The 17,630-nt window shown below is 43.3% G+C and overlaps 1 protein-coding gene across 2 annotated transcripts in view; it reads left to right on the top strand.

Annotated features, from left to right (window-relative positions):
• Nucleotides 1–17,630, top strand: part of STYXL1 (serine/threonine/tyrosine interacting like 1) — a 73,931-nt gene that overhangs the window by 54,102 nt on the left and 2,199 nt on the right. Inside the window, exons 5-7 of one of the 2 annotated variants that reach the window (XM_047089474.1) lie at nucleotides 189–286; nucleotides 1,962–2,074; nucleotides 17,448–17,485. In XM_047089474.1, the coding sequence (XP_046945430.1) occupies nucleotides 189–286; nucleotides 1,962–2,074; nucleotides 17,448–17,485 (249 nt within the window). The remainder of the gene's footprint in view (nucleotides 1–188; nucleotides 287–1,961; nucleotides 2,075–17,447; nucleotides 17,486–17,630) is intronic. The other variant, XM_047089475.1, reaches the window with a different exon arrangement.

Genomic DNA, 17,630 nt, shown 5'->3' on the forward strand with positions numbered 1-17,630 from the left:
GTGTGCCAAACAGACTGCCAAATGCTTTACATAGATGAACGGACTTCACCCACATGACACACCTATGGGGTAGGGGCTTTTTTTTTTTTCTGCGAGAGGTCCAGTTATTTGCCTGCTGCTGTGGATGAGGACTGCTCCAGCGAGCCTGTGTGTGAGGCTGCCCGATTGCCTGCTTTCCTTCTGTTTAGTTTTGTAGATGACGCCGACAGCCTCCTGCACATCAAGATAGAAGATTCCCCAGAAGCCAACCTTTCCCCCTTTTTAAGGCACCTCTGTCACTTTCTCGGTAAGGGGCAATCTCCAACCAGGAAGCCACTGGTCTGTGCCCAGGGGCCAGAAGGGCTGTGGTACCTTGTCCACGCTTCTGCTTCTGATTGTGACTGTCAGCACTGAGGAAAGAAAGGGTGGGGCCCAGCACAAGCCCAGCTAGGTGTGGCCAAACCCCAGGAAAAGCTGTCCCTCAGGAGCCCTTGACAATGAGGGCAGCCACATGTTTACCTTGGGGGTAGTGGGGCCAGATAAGACCACCGGATTGCACATTGAGCGCCCTGCATTCTGACCCTGGCTGGACCAGTAGGCCCTTTTGGGTCCACTTAAGCCTTGGTCCTGGCCTCACTGCACCTGTTGGGAAATGAGAGTGTTGCCCGCCTCCCTCCCCCCACCACCTGCTGTGGGTGCATATGGTCAGAGCAGCCTGCTCTGGGCTCTGGGAACCCAGAGGTGAATCATACTCCATCCCTGCTCTCCTGTCCTGTCAATGGGTGGAATGGATGGAAAATTCCAGAACCCTCCCAGCTCTGACTTCCAGGATCCCCAGTGTGTGTGCCCAGTGTCCCTTTGGTTCTCCCATCACACATGGCAGTGCCCACCAATCACTTACCTCATTGAGGGTGCAGTTTTCAGTCACCCCAGGGCTCACGATTGCCCAAGGAGAGCAAGATAGCTGGAGAGATTGAGGTTGAGTCCAGTCAGGGACCCTACCCCAGGGCTGCCTGCTGGGTACCACTTTAGCCCCCAGCCCACATGGCCACACCAGGGGCCAGAGAATGGCTTTTTGGCCCAAACATCCTTATTTGCCCGGGAGGTTGCAACATTCACTTGACCAGTATCTAGGCTGTGACTTGCCCTGTGTCCCACCTTGGGATGGCAGAGTCCTGTGCCATAGAGGTCCCCTCTCCAGCCCTACCTTGCTGGGTGGGACTTGCTGGACCAGTCCTTAACTGCTCTGTGTCTCTGATTCCTTGTCTATATGATGAGGCACTTGGCCTTAACCATCTCCTCCAGTGCTGACGGTCTGCAATTTCGCATGTGGTATGTTTATCTTCAGTTTTCAGAGGTTACCCGATCAGCCCAGGATGCCAGCTTAGATTTCCTCCCCACCCCTCACTGGGCGAGCCTCAGCCTCAGGGGCGTTATTAAGTGTGATCATAGCTGACCTCTCCGTGTCAGGCATGGGGCTAAGCACAGGACAAACCCTTTTGAGGTAGGTAGTATACTGTAACCCCATTTTCTGGAGGATAAAACTGTGCCTTAGAGTAACATGCTCGGGTCATACAGCAAGTGAGTGGCCGAGCCAGGATTCATACCCAGGCCGTACTGCCTCTGTCAGCACCCCCATGTCCTGGGGGGACCATCTTCTCATCCCACTCAGGAGGCCAGCTGGTAACTGAGCTTCTTGGGCTAGAAACCTGGAGAGCCCCCCCCCCCCAAAAAAAGACCTTTGCATGATAATGCTGAACACCCAGTGTGATTTTCTTGAACTGCCAGTGAGATCTGAGGACCTCCATGTGCCAGGTGATGAAACAGTGTCCCAGAGATGTTGCGTGACTAGCCTATGCCATGGTGTGCTGGGTCTGAACTCACTCTTGGACCATGGGCCCCTGAAGCCAGTCAGCTTACAGCAACTAAGGTCCACAGGGAACGAGGCCATGCAGGTCCCCCGCCTTTCCTTGCTCTTGCAGAACTTCACCTCCAGCTTGGCTCTGTCATCCTGGTCTTTTCCACCCTGGGCATCAGTCGCAGCTGTGCAGCCATCTTGGCCTTCCTCATGCACTGGAATGAGCAGACCTTGAAGGTACGCACTCCCCAGGCGAGGATCAGACTGCAGCTACCTCCAGCAGGCAGCGTCAGAACTGGACCTGGGAGGAAGGGGGCCCAGGCACTACCTTGGGGCCCTAACTGGGGGGTGGGAGGGAGAGGGGTCAGGGAAGGGAGCTCCAAGTCTAGGGCTCTATCCAGCATACACACCCAGGGGCAAGGTCCCAGAGGTCTGGGCCAGAGGCTGAGTCTGTGACATTAGAGACCTGAGGCTTGGCGTGTGGGGCAAGCCCAGAGACTCAGGCTGGGCAAGGCCATGGCCAGCCACACCCTCGTCATGTCCCTCCTCAATCTGACTACTGGCATTTGTTCAAGCTTCTCCCAGGAAGGTAAGTTTTCGCTATTGCTGGGAGCCAGAGACTTGCAGCGCCCCCAGGCTCCAAGGGCACCTACTCTGACAGTCTTTACCCAGATTGGAGAAGGGGGCAGAGACCTATCTCCACAAACCCTGTGGAACCAGGGCTCCTGGTGCCAAGGACAGTGCGTTCTGAGTGTGCTGGGAAATGGCAGATCTGCCCTGAGGGGAGGAACAGCTTGTGCGTGATTTCCGAGGACTTGGGTAGGACCCACACAGCTCCCATATATGCCCGGGGCTGTGCTTGGAGGAAGGGGAGCATCGAAGAATGACCATGGTCAGGGCCTACTGCTGGTGGTTTTGGATATTGACCCCACATGCTCTGTGGGGGTGAAATTGCACGCTAGAAGGAGTCTTAGACGGCCAAGAATTCTACCTGTGGGTACATACCTGGCAGGAGTGAAAGCAAAGACTCCGAAGTTTGTAGAACCATGTTCTTGGTTCTACACTTGGTTCAGCACTGACAGTAGCCGGGAGGGGGCGTGACCCAAGTGTCCATCGACAGATGGGAAAATAAGTGGGTAGTCTATCCAAACAATGGAATATTAGCCTTAAAAAGGGAAGACATTTTGACACCTGCTGCAGCATGGATGAACCTGGAGGACATTGTGCGGAGTGGAATAAGCCAGTCACAAAAGGACAAATACCATATGATTCCGCTTATATGAGGTACCCGGAGTCGTCAAAATCACAGACATTGGAGGTAGAATGGTGGGTGCAGAGGGCAGCGGGAACGGGGAGCTGTTTAATGGACATGAAGCTTTGGTTTGGGAAGATGGAAAAGTTCTGGAGATGGATGGTGGTGCTGGTTGTGTGATGCGGGGAATGCACTTAATGCCACTGAACTGTACGTCCAAACCCGGTTACGGTGGTAAGTTTTCTGTATGTGTATTTTACCACAATTGACACCATTGAAAAAGAAAAGCATCTGGATGCAGAATCGCAGGCCTGGAGTGAGAGAACCAGACCCCTGTTCTCACCCCGTGCAAGGTGAATTGTCGGAGGTCATTGCCTGCTTGAGTGTTTTGGTGTGTGCTGCAAGGAAGGGCGTGATGTTGCTGATAAATCTGGGGAGGGAGGCCTGTGCCATTGCTCCTGTAGAGATGCCTCTCCAGCCACCTCCCCAGGAATGGGCACTGGCCTGCAAGGGGCCCCTTCTCCACTGCCTTGTTGAGCTGGAATGTGGAGAAGACTGGAGCTGGCAGAAGGTGTGGAGAGCTCACTGCTTGCAGGAGGTGTTCCAGGATGGGAGCTCCCCAGGAGTTCGAATGGGGCCAATGGGAGCCCTGGCCTGCTGGGGTCCCTGATTTCCTTACGGCTCACGGTGAGGTTTGGGTACAAAAAGGTTGAGCGAGAATCTTGCAGTTCTGATATTTAGTGATGTTTCCCAGCCCTGACAAGCACATCACAGTCTTCTCTCTGCTCCCGGGCTTCCAGAGCTGGCTGGGGTGAGTGCAAGAGGGAGGGTTCACCCACCTGGCTCCTCTGAGTTCTCTAGCAGCGAAGGCCAGGTCCCCTCGGCGATGTGGTGGCACCCATGGGCCCACCCACGGGTCCCCACATAACTCCAGCAGTGAATTCGAGGGCCATCTGGGTGTGGCTGTCCTGCTCAGTGGGAGGACAGGTGCTTGGGTCCCTGAAGGACCCAAGTCCTCCTCTCAGGAGGAACCTGGGATTAGTAATCTGTGTTGTGTGCAGGGATGTCCTGTTGCTGGGGGCTCTGCCCTGAGATGCCATCTAGATAACTCTTGACAAAAAATGCTATGCAACCAGAGCTGTGGACAGCAAGGACTGCCACTGTGACTTTGCTGGGTCTTTTCCAGACTGAGTTAGTCGTGTGTGGTGGTTAAGTTTTCCTAACCATTACCAAGCAGTGCCCTGCATTACTGACAGAGGTTGACCTGGGCTCAGCTCTGCTGCTGCCTGGGGTCCAGAAAGACATTCCCTCCTCCTGTTGTCTGTGTGGTCCTGGGGTCCTCCTCCGTGCACTGGGGAAGCCATGTCCCTGGCTGTTGTCAGCTCAGTTGAGATGGTCAGAGCCCATGGGCTTGGCAAAAAAAAAAAAAAAAAGTGTGGGCCACACTGGGGCAATATACTGCTTCCTGGAGCTTATGGTCCCAGCTGAGCTCACTGGGGCACCAAGACCAGAAGTGGGAAGTTAAGGGGTGAACCCTGAGCCACCCTGCTTGTCCTGGGCTTTCAAAGCTTTGGCACAAGGTTGTGTGGGATCCCAGAGCCAGCAAGTCCTTAAGAAATCTATTTCAGTTCCTTTAAACTGCTGACAGTAACTTTGTCCCTTAAAAGATCTTCAGAGAAAAACAAAACAAAATAAAACAAAACCCAACTCCTGAGGCACCATAATGGCTACTATTGGCAGAGTGCCAGGTCGTTGTGAATACTTCTTGCATAATGAAACCACAAGGACCCCGCAGATTGTTATTATCCCTGTTTTGCAGGAGGCTTCTAGAGGCTGAGTAATTTGCCCAAGGCTCCATAGCTGTAAGTGGCAAAGCTGGAATCCAAAACCACCACACGGCACAGTTTGAGAATCTGGGCTTTACACAGAGCGCAAGGTGGTGGGAAGAGCATTGGCCTTGCACCCTGAAGAATGGGGCTGTGGGCTGGCTGCTGCCTCTTACCAAGAGTGACCTGGCCACATACCTTCATCCTTCAATCTCACTCGTGTTGTCTGTGAGTCCAAGCAGATGCTTTGTGGGCTGAAAGGGGTTGTGAGCAGTGAGTGTGGGGGACTGTGATTATAGTTTGTCCTCAGGGGCCCCATCTGACCTGATCAGGACTTAGTAAACCTTACAACTGCATAGCTCTGCCCCAGGTACCACTGTTGTTGTTATTGTTGTTTTAAATGGCAAAGTACAGATAACATGAAATTTGCCATTCTGTCATTTGTAAGCATGCAGTTCAGCAGCGTTAAGTACATTCACATTATTGTGCAGCCGATCTCCAGAACTCTTTTCATCTTGCAAAACTAAAGCTCTATACCCGTTAAGTAGCAATTCCACATTCTCCTCTCCGCCCAGCCTCTGGCAACCACCATTCTCCTTTCTGTGTCTATGAATTTGACTCCTTCAGGTACCTCATATAAGTGGAATCATACAGTATTTGTCCTTTTGTGAGTGGCTTATTTCACTTCACATAATATCCTTAAGGTTCATCTATGTTGTAGCATGTGCCAGAATTTCCTTGCTTTTTAAGGCTGAATGATATTCTGTTGTATGTAGTATTCACCAGTGAGCCCATCAGGGCCTGGTGCTTTCTGTTTTGGAAGATAAGTTTTTAACCCAATTTCTTTAATAGATAAAGGCCTATTCAGATTGTGTGATTTTGTGTGAGTCTTGGCAGATTGTGTCTTTCAAGGAATTGGTCTGTTTTATCTAGATGCTATGTGGACATGATGTTGTTCATAGTATTCCTTTAGTCTCCTTTTAATGTCCATGGGCTCTGTAGTGATGTCCCTTTTTCATTTCTGATATTAATGAATTGTATCTTCCCTCCTTTTCTTAGTCTTTCTAGAAGCTGATCAATTTTGCAGATTTTTTCCCCCAAAGAACCAGCTTTTGATTTCATTGATTTTTTTTTTCTGTTGATTTTCTGTTTTCAATTTCATTGATTTTGGCTTTCATTTTTATTTTTTTCTACTTACTTTGGGTTTAATTTACTCTTCTTAGTTTCCTAAGAAGGAAAACTTAGAGGATTGATTTAGATGAACATTCATCTTGTGAATGTTCCATTTGATCTTGAGAAGAATGTATATGCTGTTGTTGGATGGAATATTCTATAGGTGTCAGTTATATCTAGTTAATTAATGGTGCTGTTGAGTTCAACTATGACCTTACTGATTTTCTGCCTGCCATATCTGTCCATTACTGATAGAAAAGTGATGAAGTCTCAGAACAGTGGATTCATCTATTTCTCCTTGCCTCACATATATTGATGTTGTTAGGTACATGCCATTGTATGTATGTATATACGTATTTTGTTTATCCCTTCATCTGTTGATGGACCTTTGGGTTACTTCTACCTTTTGTTTATTTTTTGAATAATGCTGCTGTGACTGTGGGTGTGTGAATATCTTTGAGATCCTGCTTTCAGTTCTTCTTTTTTTTCCTGTTTTATTCTTTGTTAAGATATAATTAATATATAACATCAGTTTCAGGTATATAACAATTGTTCAGTGTTATGTACATGCTACAAAATGATCACAATAAGTCTTGTTAACATCCATCACCACATATAGGTACAAATTTTTTTCTTGTAAGGAGAACTTTTAAGATCTACTCTCTTAGTAACTGTAAATTATACAGTACAGCATTAACTATAGTTACCATACTGTGTATATCCCTATGACTTATTTTGTAACTGGAAGTTTGTACCTTTTGACCACTTTCCCCATTTTGCTCACCTCTGGCCCCCACCTCTGGCAACCCTCAGTCTATTCCCTGTGTCTGAGTTCAGCTTTTGTGTGTTTTTGTTTTGTTTTTTAGGTTCCATATAAGTGAGATCATATGGCATTTGTCTTTCTTTGTCTGACTTCACTTAGCATAATGCCTTCAAGGTCCATCCATGTTGTTGCAGATAGCTGGATTCCTTCCTTTTTAATGGTTGAATAATATTCCATTGTGTGTTCCATTCTGTTCCATGTTGTCTTTATCCATTCAGCCATCAGTGGCCACTATGATTGTTTCATGTCTTGGCTATTGTAAATAAAAGCTGCAGTGAAGATGAGGTACAGATACCTTTTTGGGCTAGTGTTTGTATTTCCTTTTTTTTAATGTTTATTTTTAATCTTGAGAGAGTGCACATGTGCAAGCAGGGGAGAGGCAGAGAGAGAGGGGGACAGAGGATCCAAAGCGGGCTTCGTGCTGACAGCAGAGAGCCCTATGTGGGGCTCAAACTCACAAACTGTGAGATCATGACCTGAGCTGAAGTCAGATGCTTAACTGACTGAGCCACCTAGGCACCCTGTGTTTTTGTTTCCTTTCTATAAATACCCAGAAATGGAATTTCTGGATCATATGGTAATTCTTTTCTTTTTATTTTATTGTGTTTTTTTTTTTTTTATTTTAGAGAGAGAGAGTGCATGTGAGTAGGGGAGACAGGCAGAGGGAGAGAGAGAATCTCAAGCAGGCTCCATTCCATGCTCAGTGTGGAGCCTAGGATTGTGACCAGAGCTGAAATCAAGAGTTGGATGCTCAATAGACTGAACCACCCAGGTGCCCCATATTCCTAATTTTTATGAATCTCCATATTATTTCCATAGTGACTGTACCAATTTACAGTTCTATTAGTGCATCGAGGTTCCCTTTTCTCCACATCCTTGTTTGCACTTGTTATTTCTTACATTTTTTTTTTTTTGGTAATAGCCATTCTGTGATTTGTTACCTCATTGTGATTTTGATTTGCACTTCCCTGATGATTAGTGATGTTGAGCATCTTCTCCTGTACCCATTGGCCATCTGTATGTCTTCTTGGGGAAAAGACATCCAGATCTTCTGCTCTTTTTAAAATCAGATTTTTTTCTGTTACATTGCAAGAGTTATTTATATATTTTGGATATTAACTTCTTATTAGATATATGATTTACAGATCTCTTCTCCCATTCAGTAGGTTGCCTTTTCATTTGGTTGATGGTTTCCTTTGTTGTGCAAAAGCTTTTTAGTTTGATGTAGTTGTTTGTTTTTGTTCTTGTTGCCTTTGCTTTTGGTATCAAATCCAAAATATCATCACCAGGACTGATGTCAGGGAGCTTACCAGATATGTTTTCTTCTAGGATCATTATGATTTGGGGTCTTACATTCAAGCCTTTAATTTTTTTTTTGAGTTGATTTTTGTGTATGGAGGAAGACATGTTCCAGTTTCACTATTTTGCATGTGGCTGTCTAGCTTTCCAATGCCATTTATTGAATATTGTCCTTTACCCATTGTATATTCTTGTCTCCTTTGTCATAAATTAATTGAAGATTTATACATGTTGGTTTATTTCTGGACTATTTTGTTCCATTGACTTATGTGTGTATTTTTATGTCCATGCCATACTGCCTTGAATATGATAGCTTTGTAATATAGTTTGAAATCAGGATGTCATGCCTCCCACTTTGTTCTTCTTTCTTCAGATTGCTTTAGCTATCTGAGGGTCTGTTATGATTCCATACAAATTTTAAGATTGGTTGTTCTATTTCCGTGAAAAATTCCATTGGAATTTTGTCAGGGATTGTATTGAATCTGTAGATTGCTTTGGGTACTTGGGATGTTTTAACAATGTTAATTCTTCCAATCCATGAGCCTGGAATATCTATTTATTTGTATCCTCTTCAGTTTCTTTTATTCATGTATTACAGTTTTCAGTGTATACATTTTTAGCTCCTTGGTTAAATTTTTTTTTTTTAATTTTTTTTTCAACGTTTATTTATTTTTGGGACAGAGAGAGACAGAGCATGAACGGGGGAGGGCACAGAGAGAGGGAGACACAGAATCGGAAGCAGGCTCCAGGCTCCGAGCTGTCAGCCCAGAGCCTGACGCGGGGCTCGAACTCACGGACCGCGAGATCGTGACCTGGCTGAAGTCGGACGCTTAACCGACTGCGCCACCCAGGCGCCCCGCTCCTTGGTTAAATTTATCCCTAGGGATTTTATTCTTTTTGGTGTAATTATAAATGGGATTGTTCTCTTAATTTCTCTTTCTGATAGTTCATTATTAGTGCACATGATTTTTGTGTATTGATTTTGTATCCTGCAACTTTACCAAATTTATTATTCCTGATGTTTTTTTGATGGATACTTTAGGGCTTTCCAAATATAATACCATTTGTAAAGAGTTTTACTTCCTTTCCAATTTGGATGCGTTTTATTTCTTGCCTAATTGCTCCTGCTTGCAATACTATGTTGAATAAATATGGCAAGAGTGGGCATCTTTCTCTTGTTCCTGATCTTAAAGGAGAAGCTATTCAGCTTTTCATCATTGAGTATGATGATGGGCTTGTCATATATTGCTTTCATTACGTTGCAGTGTATTGTATTCCCTCTATACCCACGTTTTGGAGAATTTTTATAACTGGATGTTGATTTTTGTTAAATTCTTTTTCTGCCCCTGTTGAGATAATCATACAATTTTTATCCTTCATTTTGTTATGATGGTATATTACATTGACTGGTTTGCAAAGGTTAAACCATCTTTGCATCCGTGAAGTTAATCCCGCTTGATCCTGGTATATAATTCTTTTTTTTTTTAAATTTTTTTTTCAATGTTTATTTATTTTTGGGACAGAGAGAGACAGAGCATGAACGGGGGAGGGGCAGAGAGAGAGGGAGACACAGAATCGGAAACAGGCTCCAGGCTCTGAGCCATCAGCCCAGAGCCTGACGCGGGGCTCGAACTCCCGGACCGCGAGATCGTGACCTGGCTGAAGTCGGACGCTTAACCGACTGCGCCACCCAGGCGCCCCGGTATATAATTCTTTTAATGTATTGTTGAATTTGACTTGCTAAGATCTTGTTCAGGATTTTTGCATCTATGTTAATCAGGGATATTGGCCTGTAATTTTCTTTTCTTGTTGTGTCTTTGTCTGGTTTGGCATCAGGGTAATGCTGGCCTTGTAAAATGAATTGGGGAGTGTTCCTCTTCTTCTGTTTTTGGGAAGTGTTTAATAAGGAAGTGTTTAATAATGTTTGGTCCAATTCATCAGTGAAGTTATCTGATCCTGTACTTTTGTTTCTTGGGGGGGTTTTGATTATGGATTCAATCTCGTTACTAATAATTGGTCTGTTCAGATTTTCTATTTCTCCATAATTCAGTCTTGGTAGGTTGTAAATTCCAGGAATCTATCCATTTTTTCCATTTTGTTCAATATGTTGGTGTATAATTGTTTACAGTAATCTCTTATCCTTTGCATTTCTTTGGTATCAGTTGTAACATTTCCACTTTCATTTCTGATATTATTTGAGCCCTTTATTTTCTTGATGAGTCTAGCTAAAAGTTTGTCTATTTTGTTTATCTTTAAAAAATTTTTTTTAACATTTATTTATTTTTGAGACAGAGAGAGACAGAGCATGAATGGGGGAGGGGCAGAGAGAGAGGGAGACACAGAATCAGAAGCAGGCTCCAGGCTCTGGGCCATCAGCCCAGAGCCTCACGCGGGGCTCGAACTCACGGACTGCAAGATCGTGACCTGAGCCGAAGTCGGACGCTCAACCGACTGAGCCACCCAGGCGCCCCTGTTTATCTTTAAAAAAAACCCATCTCTTAGTTTCATTGATCTTTTCTGTTGTCTTTTTAGTCTCTATTTCCACTTTGATCTTGGTTATTTCCCACTTCCTAGTAATTTTGGGCTTAGTTTGTTCTTCTAGTTGCATGAGGTGTTTTTGTTTCTTAATGTAGGCATTTATTGCTATGAATGTCCTTCTTAGAACTGCTTTCGCTGCAGCCCATAAATGTTGATATGTTGTATTTTCATTTTCATTTGTTTCAAGACATTTTTTTTTAAATTTTTTTTTTCAACGTTTATTTATTTTTGGGACAGAGAGAGACAGAGCATGAACAGGGGAGGGGCAGAGAGAGAGGGAGACACAGAATCGGAAACAGGCTCCAGGCTCTGAGCCATCAGCCCAGAGCCCGACGCGGGGCTCGAACTCCTGGACTGCGAGATCTTGACCTGAGCTGAAGTCGGACGCTTAACCGACTGCGCCACCCAGGCGCCCCTCAAGACATTTTTTAAAGATTTTATTTTTAAGCAGTCTCTACACCCAACGTGGGGCTTGAACCCACAACCCTGAGATTGTCACATGCTCCACTGACTGAGCCAGCCAGGTGCCCTCAATATATTTTTGGTATTTCTTTTGATTTCTTCATTGATCCATTGTTTGTTTAGTAACATGTTGCTTAATCTCCATGTATATGTGTACTTTCCAGTTTTCTTGTAATTGATTTCTCGTTTCATACCATTGTGGTCATAAAAGATGCTTGATAATATCTCAGTCTTCTTAAATTTATTATTTGTTTTGTGGCATAACATATGATCTGTCCTGGAGGATGTTTCATGTGCACTTGAGAAGAATGTGTATTTCACTTTGAGAAGGAATGTTCTGTAAATGTCTGTTAGGTCTATCTGGCTTAATGTGTACTTCAAGTCCAATGTTTTATTATTGATTTTATGTCTGGATGACCTGTTAATGCAAGTGGGGGTATTAAAGTCCCCTACTATTGTTATATTGCTGTCTATATCTCTCTTTAGGTCTGTTAATATTTGCTTTATATATTTAGGTTCTTCTATGTTGGGTGCATAAATATGTACAAATTTTACATCCTCTTGTTGGATTGAGCCTTTTATCATTATATAGTGACCTTTGTTTCTTATCATAGTCTTTGTCTTAAGGTCTGTTTTGTCTGATATAGCAGCTTCAGCTTTCTTCTGGTTTCCATTTGCCTGGAGTATCTCTTGCCTCCCTTCACTTTGTGCGCGCGCGCGCGCGCGTGCGTGTGTGTGTGTGTGTGTGTGTCTCCTTAACATCTGAAGTGAGTGTCTTAGGCAGCATATAGATGAGTCTTCTCTTTTTTTTTAATCCATTTTGCCACTCTGTGTCTTTCGATGGGAGAAGTTAGCCTGTTTACATTTAAGGTAATTATTGATAGGTTTGGGATTACTGCCATTTTAACTGTTTTTTGGGGGGGGCTGTTTTATAATTCCTTTTTTCCTTTTCTTGCTCTCTTCCTTTGTGATTTATGATTTTCTGTAGTGGTTTGCTTATTCCTTTCTCTTTCTCTTTTGTGTATCTATTACAGATTTTTGCTTTGTGGTTACCATCAGACTTACATAAAACAACTTATAACAGCCCGTTTTCAGTTGATAACAACTTAAGTTTGAACACAGTCTAAAACTCTACATTTTTACTACCCCTCCCAATGTTTTATGTTTTTGATATCCTAATTTACATATTTTTGTCTTAGTTATTTATAGTATTTTTGTCTTTTAACCTTCACACTAGATTTATAAGTGAACCTATCACCTTTACATTAGATTATTTTGAATTTTACTCTACCAGTGATTCTTACACTTGCCTTTTTTCCTATTACTAATTAGTGCCATTTCATTTCAGCTTTAAGTCCCTGTAACACTTCTTGTAAAACTGGTCTGGAGGTGATGAACTCCTTCAACTCTTGATTGCCTGGAAAACTCTTTATTTCTCCTTCAATTCTAAAGAACAGCTATGCTGTGTAGAGTAGTCTTGGTTGGCAGTTTTTTCTTTCAGCTTTGAATATATCATGTCACTTCTTTCTGGCTTGCAACGTTTCTGCTGGAAAACTGCTGAGAGTCTAATGGGGCTTCCTTGTGTGTACCAAGTTGTTTTTCCTTTGCTGCTTTTAAGATTCCCTTGTTGTCTTTAACTTTTGATTAATTAGTTGTGATATGTCTTGGTGTGGATCTTTGGGTTCCTCTTTTTTAGAATTCTCTGGGCTCTGGGTATCTGTTTCCTTTTCCAGGTTAGAGAAGTTTTCGGTGTTATTTCCTCAAATAAGTTTTCTGTCCCTTTCTCTTTCTTCTCCTTCTGGGACCCCTGTACTGCGAACATTGATCTTCTTGATATTGCCCATAAGTCCCTTAAGGTATTCTTGTTTTTCTTTTCTTCTCCTCCTCCCCTTCCTTCTCCTCTTCCTCTTTCTCCTCCTCTTCCTTCCCCTCCTCCTCCTCCTCCTCCTCCTCCTTCTTCTCCTTCTCCTTCCCCTCCTCTTCCTCCTTCTCCTCTTCTTCCTCCCCCTTCTCTTTCTCCTCTTCCTCCTCCTCCTTCTTTTTCTTCTTCTTCTTCTTCTTCTTCTTCTTCTTCTTCTTCTTCTTCTTCTTCTTCTGTTGCTGCTTTGATTGGATGCACTGCACTGTCTTTGAGTCCACAGATCCTTTCTTCCACTTCATGTAGTCTGCAGTTGAATCCTTTAGTTGTACTTTTTCAGTTTAGTTATTGTATCCCGCAGCTCTGTGATTTCGGTTTGGTACTTTCTTATGTTTTCTGTCTCTCTTAGCTGGAATTCCCACCAAGGGGTTTCAGGAGAACCTCGGTGAACATCTTTATGACATCAACTCTTTATCAGGTAAATCACTTATCCCCATTTCATGAGGATGTTTTTGTGAGGTTTTATCTTGTTTTGTGAGATTTATCTTGTGAGCAAATATTTTCATGTGCTTATTGACAATTCATGTATCTTCTTTGGGAAAATGTGTATTCAAGTTTTTTGCTTATGTTTCTTTTTTTTTTTTTTTTTCAACGTTTATTTATTTTTGGGACAGAGAGAGACAGAGCATGAACGGGGGAGGGGCAGAGAGAGAGGGAGACACAGAGTCGGAAACAGGCTCCAGGCTCTGAGCCATCAGCCCAGAGCCCGACGCGGGGCTCGAACTCACGGACCGCGAGATCGTGACCTGGCTGAAGTCGGACGCTTAACCGACTGTGCCACCCAGGCGCCCCTTTGCTTATGTTTCAATTGGGGTGTTTGTTTTTTTTTTTTTGTTGAGTTTTAGGAGCTCTTTCTATATTCTTCATATTAGCACCTGGATATCAATCATTTGGAATGTATTCCTCTGTTTGTTTTTTTCATTTTCCTTGACTCTGTTGGTTTCTATGCAGTGGGGAAAACAGCCACCTCTCCCAGTCTTGAAGGAATGGCCTGGTGTAGGAAAGGAACCTTATTGTTCAACCCTTCCCTATTTCTTGGTTGTCTCTCACACCTTTTTGGTTGTCAAAGCAGCTTGCTTTGTTCTTAGTGGCTCCCCATAGTTGAGGGTGTGCCAAGACCTGTCAGGGGTCCCGGGGAGGATCTTAGTCTGCATCTAGATTCGGGCTGATTGGAAGCCTGACCTTCAGGCAGCAGCTTAAACAGTATGCAAATATACCCGTTTCAGGGGAAGATGGGAACATAGGCATTTCTGTCTGCTCCTTTTATGCTGAGCCACTGGGATGATAGCCAGGTAAGAGCTATTTCTTTGTTTGCTACTGTCCTGTTGAACCCATAAACACAAGCCCCACTGGCCACCTGCTTTTGGTTATTTTGGGTGTACACCCAGAGTGGAATGGCTGGATCGTATGGTAATTCTATTTTTACTTTTTTGAGTAATCACTGTACTGTTTTCCACAGCGGCTGCACCATTTTACATTCCCACCAATGGTGTGCCAGGTTTCCGGATTCTCCACATCCTCACTAACACTTCTTATTTTCTGTTGTTGTTGTTGTTGTTTAAATAGTAGCCATCCTAATGGGTGTAAGGTGATATCTCGTTGCAGTTTTTTTCTTTTTATTGTGTTAAAATACACATAATGTAACACTTATCATCTTAACCATTTATTTACTTATGTGCATCTTAACCATTTTGAAAAAGTGTACAGTCCAGTGGTATTAAATACTTTCTAGGGGCATCTGGGTGGCTTTGTCAGTTGAGTGTCCAACTCTTGATTTTGGCTCAGGTCATGATCCCAAGGTCATGGGATTGAGCCCTGTGTTGGGCTCTGTGCTAAGGGTGGAGACTGCTTACGATTCTCTCTCCCTCTGCCTCTCTTCCCCACCTGGGCTCGCTCTCTCTCTCTCTCTAAAATAAAAAATTTTTAAATCTTTAAATACTTTCTAGTGTTGTACAGCCATTACCATCATCCATCCCCATAACTGTTTTTATCTTGTAAAGCTGAAACTCTTTTAAGCTCTATTAGACAGTAATTCCCCATTCTCCCCTCCCCCCAAGCCCGGCAACCATCATTCTATTTCTTGTCTCTATGACTTTAACTCTGCTAGTTACCTCATATCAGTAGATCACACAGTATTTTTTCTTTTGTTGACTGGCTTATTTTACTTCTCACGATGTCCTCAAGGTTCATCCATGTTGTAGCGTGTCAGGATTTCCTTCTTTAAAAACATTTTTTTTTAAATGTTTATTTGTTTTTGAGAGAGAGAGGCAGAGAATGAGCAGGGAAGGGACAGAGAGAGAAGGGGAGACACAGACACAGAATCCAAAGCAGGCTCCAGGCTCTGAGCTGTCAGCACAGAGCCCGATGCAGGGCTCAAACCCACAAACTGCGAGATCATGACCTGAGCCGAAGTCGGACGCCCAACCGACTGAGCCACCGAGGTGCCCCAAGAATTTCCTTCTTTTTAAAGATAGAATAACATTTCATTGTGTATATATGCCACATTTTGTTTTTCCATTCATCCGTTGATGGACACTTGGGTTGCCTCCGTGTTTGAGGTATTGTGAATAATGATGCTACGAATATGGGTGTACAAATATCTCTTTCAAGACCCTGTTTTCAATTCTTTGGGGTGTATAGCTGGATCATATGGTATCTCTGTTTTTAGTTTTTTGAGGAATCCCCATACTGTTTTTCCACCATGGCTGTACCATTTTACATTCCCACCAACAGTACACGAGGATTCCCTTTTCTCCACATCCTCACCAATGCTTGTTGTTGTTTTTTGTTGTTTTTCTTTTAATATTATAACCATCTTAATAGGAGTGAGGCATTATCTTACTATAGTTTTGATTTGCATTTCCCTAATGATTGGTGATGTCGAGCAAGTATTTTCATGTGCTTATTGACCATTCACGTATCTTCTTTGGAAAATGTCTATTCAAGTTTTTTGCTTACGTTTCAATTGGGCTGTTTGTTTTTTTGTTGAGTTTTAGGAGTTCTTTCTATATTCTTCATATTAGCACCTGGATATCAATCAGATATATCACTTGAAAATGTTCCCTCCCAAACTGTGGCTTGCCTTTTCACTCTGCTCATTGTGTCTTTTGATGCACGGAAGTTTTGTTTTGTCTGTTTGTTTGTTTGTTTTTGATTTGTCCAATTTGTCCATTTTTAATCCCCTGTACTTTTGGTATCCTATCCAAGAAATCATTGCCAAATCCAGTGTTAATAAAGTTTTTCTCCTATGTTTTCTTCTAAGATTTTTGTAGTGTAAGCTCTCACACTTAGGTCTTCAATCGTTTTTGAGTTAATTTTTGTATATGATGTAAGGTTAAGTGTTCAACTTGACTCTTTTGCATGTGGGTATCCAGTTTTCCCAGCACCCCTTGCGCTTTCTCCATTGAATGGTTTTGGCACCCTCCTTGAAACCATTTGGCCACATATACAAGGGCTTATTTCTGGGCTGTCTATCCTATTCCTTTGGCTTAAATGCCTATCTTTATCCCACTACTACGCTGTTTTTGATTACTATAGTTTTGTAATAGCTTCAGAGATTTGAAATCAGGGAATATGAGAATTCCGGTGCTGTTCTCTTTCTTTCAAGACTGTTTTGGCTATGTGGGGGTCCCTTGAGATTCTATAAGAATTACAGGATGGGCTTTTCAATTTCTGCACGAAATGCTGTTGGGATTTGGTAGAGATTGTATTAAATCTATACATCACTTTGGGTAGTACTGACATCTTAACAGTATCAAGGCTTCCTGTCCATGTGAACGGGCTGTCTTTCCATTTATTTGTGTCTTTTCATTTTTTTTAATGTTTATTTATTTTTGAGAGAGAGAGAGAGAGAGAGAGAGAGAGAGAGAGACACACACACACACACACACACCCCGAGCATGAGCGGGGGAGGGGCAAAGAGAGAGGAGACAGAATCGGAAGCAGGCTCCAGGCTCTGAGCTGTCAGCACAGAGCCCGATGCAGGGCTTGAACCCACAAACTGCGAGATCATGACCTGAACCAAAGTCTGACGCCTAACCAGCTAAGCCACCCAGGTACCCCTATCTGTGTCTTTTAAAATACCTTACGGCATGTTTTATTATTTTTAGGTTACAGGTCTTTCGCCCCCTTGGTTAAGTTTATTCCTAAGTATTTATTCCTTTTGATGCCACTGTAAATGGAATTTTGTTTTTAGTTTACTTTTGAGATCATTTGTTGTTAGTGCATAGATACACAACTAATTTTGAGTGTTGGTTTTGTAATTTTGCAACTTTGCTAAATTCATTTATTCTAACAGATTTTTTGGTGTAATCTTTAAGGTTTTCTACACATCAAATCATGTCACCTGCAAACAGAGGTAATTTTACTTCTTCCTTTCCAATTTGGGTGTCCCTTCCTTCCTTCTTTCCTCCCTCCCTCCCTTCCTCTCTCTGGTTAGGACCTCTAGTACAATGTGGAATAGAGGTGGTGCAAGCTGGCATCCTTGTCTTGTTCCTGATCTT

Source organism: Lynx rufus, unplaced genomic scaffold (assembly GCF_022079265.1).
Source record: "Lynx rufus isolate CCGP_SWC_20201006 ecotype Redwood Valley unplaced genomic scaffold, mLynRuf1.p SCAF_27, whole genome shotgun sequence".
NCBI classification, from domain to species: Eukaryota; Metazoa; Chordata; class Mammalia; order Carnivora; family Felidae; genus Lynx; species Lynx rufus.